Below are 551 nucleotides of genomic sequence, written 5' to 3' on the forward strand. Positions count from 1 at the left end.
TCCCCTATCCTGCATGAACACTTCTCTTTTTCATTTATCCTTTTGTTAGTGGCATTACTTACCTGAAATTTTCTTCTGGCAACAAAATACTGCATTCTCCTAATGACTTTGACAGCTGTTCGGTGTGCTTCAGTTAACCTGCCGAGTAAAGCAAACACACATACACAAAGAAATAGAAAAATATTTTAATAGAAGATGACAACTCTATGCATTGAAATACAAATGTGCCTTAATACCTGTCTGCAATGCAAATTTAAAACAGCGCATTTAGCATGTGTGTCTTTATTGTTCTGTTACTTTGCCTTCTTGAATAATTCTGGTTCTAAGTACAATATATTGATAAGAGAGACGATAGAAGCAGGTGTACAAAGATGATATATGAGGGGGATTAGATGGGATTACTGTCAGTGCATACAACTGGCATCAGTTCGAAGAATGTGAAATGTTTTTAGAACCATGACTACATTCCTTATTTTGCTTTTATTGAACGGTTGCCCAAGAGCTCCAAAGCACAGAAATTAAGTCCTTTGAAAACTGCTTTGATTCCTGAA

At 35.9% G+C, this 551-nt stretch overlaps 1 protein-coding gene across 1 annotated transcript in view; it reads right to left on the reverse strand.

Annotated features, from left to right (window-relative positions):
* LOC109296543 (potassium voltage-gated channel subfamily KQT member 1-like) overlaps positions 1-134 on the reverse strand; it is a 379,870-nt gene extending 379,736 nt beyond the window's left edge. The window contains exon 1 of the mRNA XM_019515975.1: positions 63-134. Coding sequence (XP_019371520.1) covers positions 63-95 — 33 coding nt within the window. The 5' untranslated portion in view covers positions 96-134. The remainder of the gene's footprint in view (positions 1-62) is intronic.
* Between the last annotated feature and the right edge of the window lie 417 nt (positions 135-551).

The sequence above is a fragment of the Gavialis gangeticus genome, unplaced genomic scaffold (assembly GCF_001723915.1).
Source record: "Gavialis gangeticus isolate Ggan-Ray unplaced genomic scaffold, GavGan_comp1, whole genome shotgun sequence".
NCBI classification, from domain to species: domain Eukaryota; kingdom Metazoa; phylum Chordata; order Crocodylia; family Gavialidae; genus Gavialis; species Gavialis gangeticus.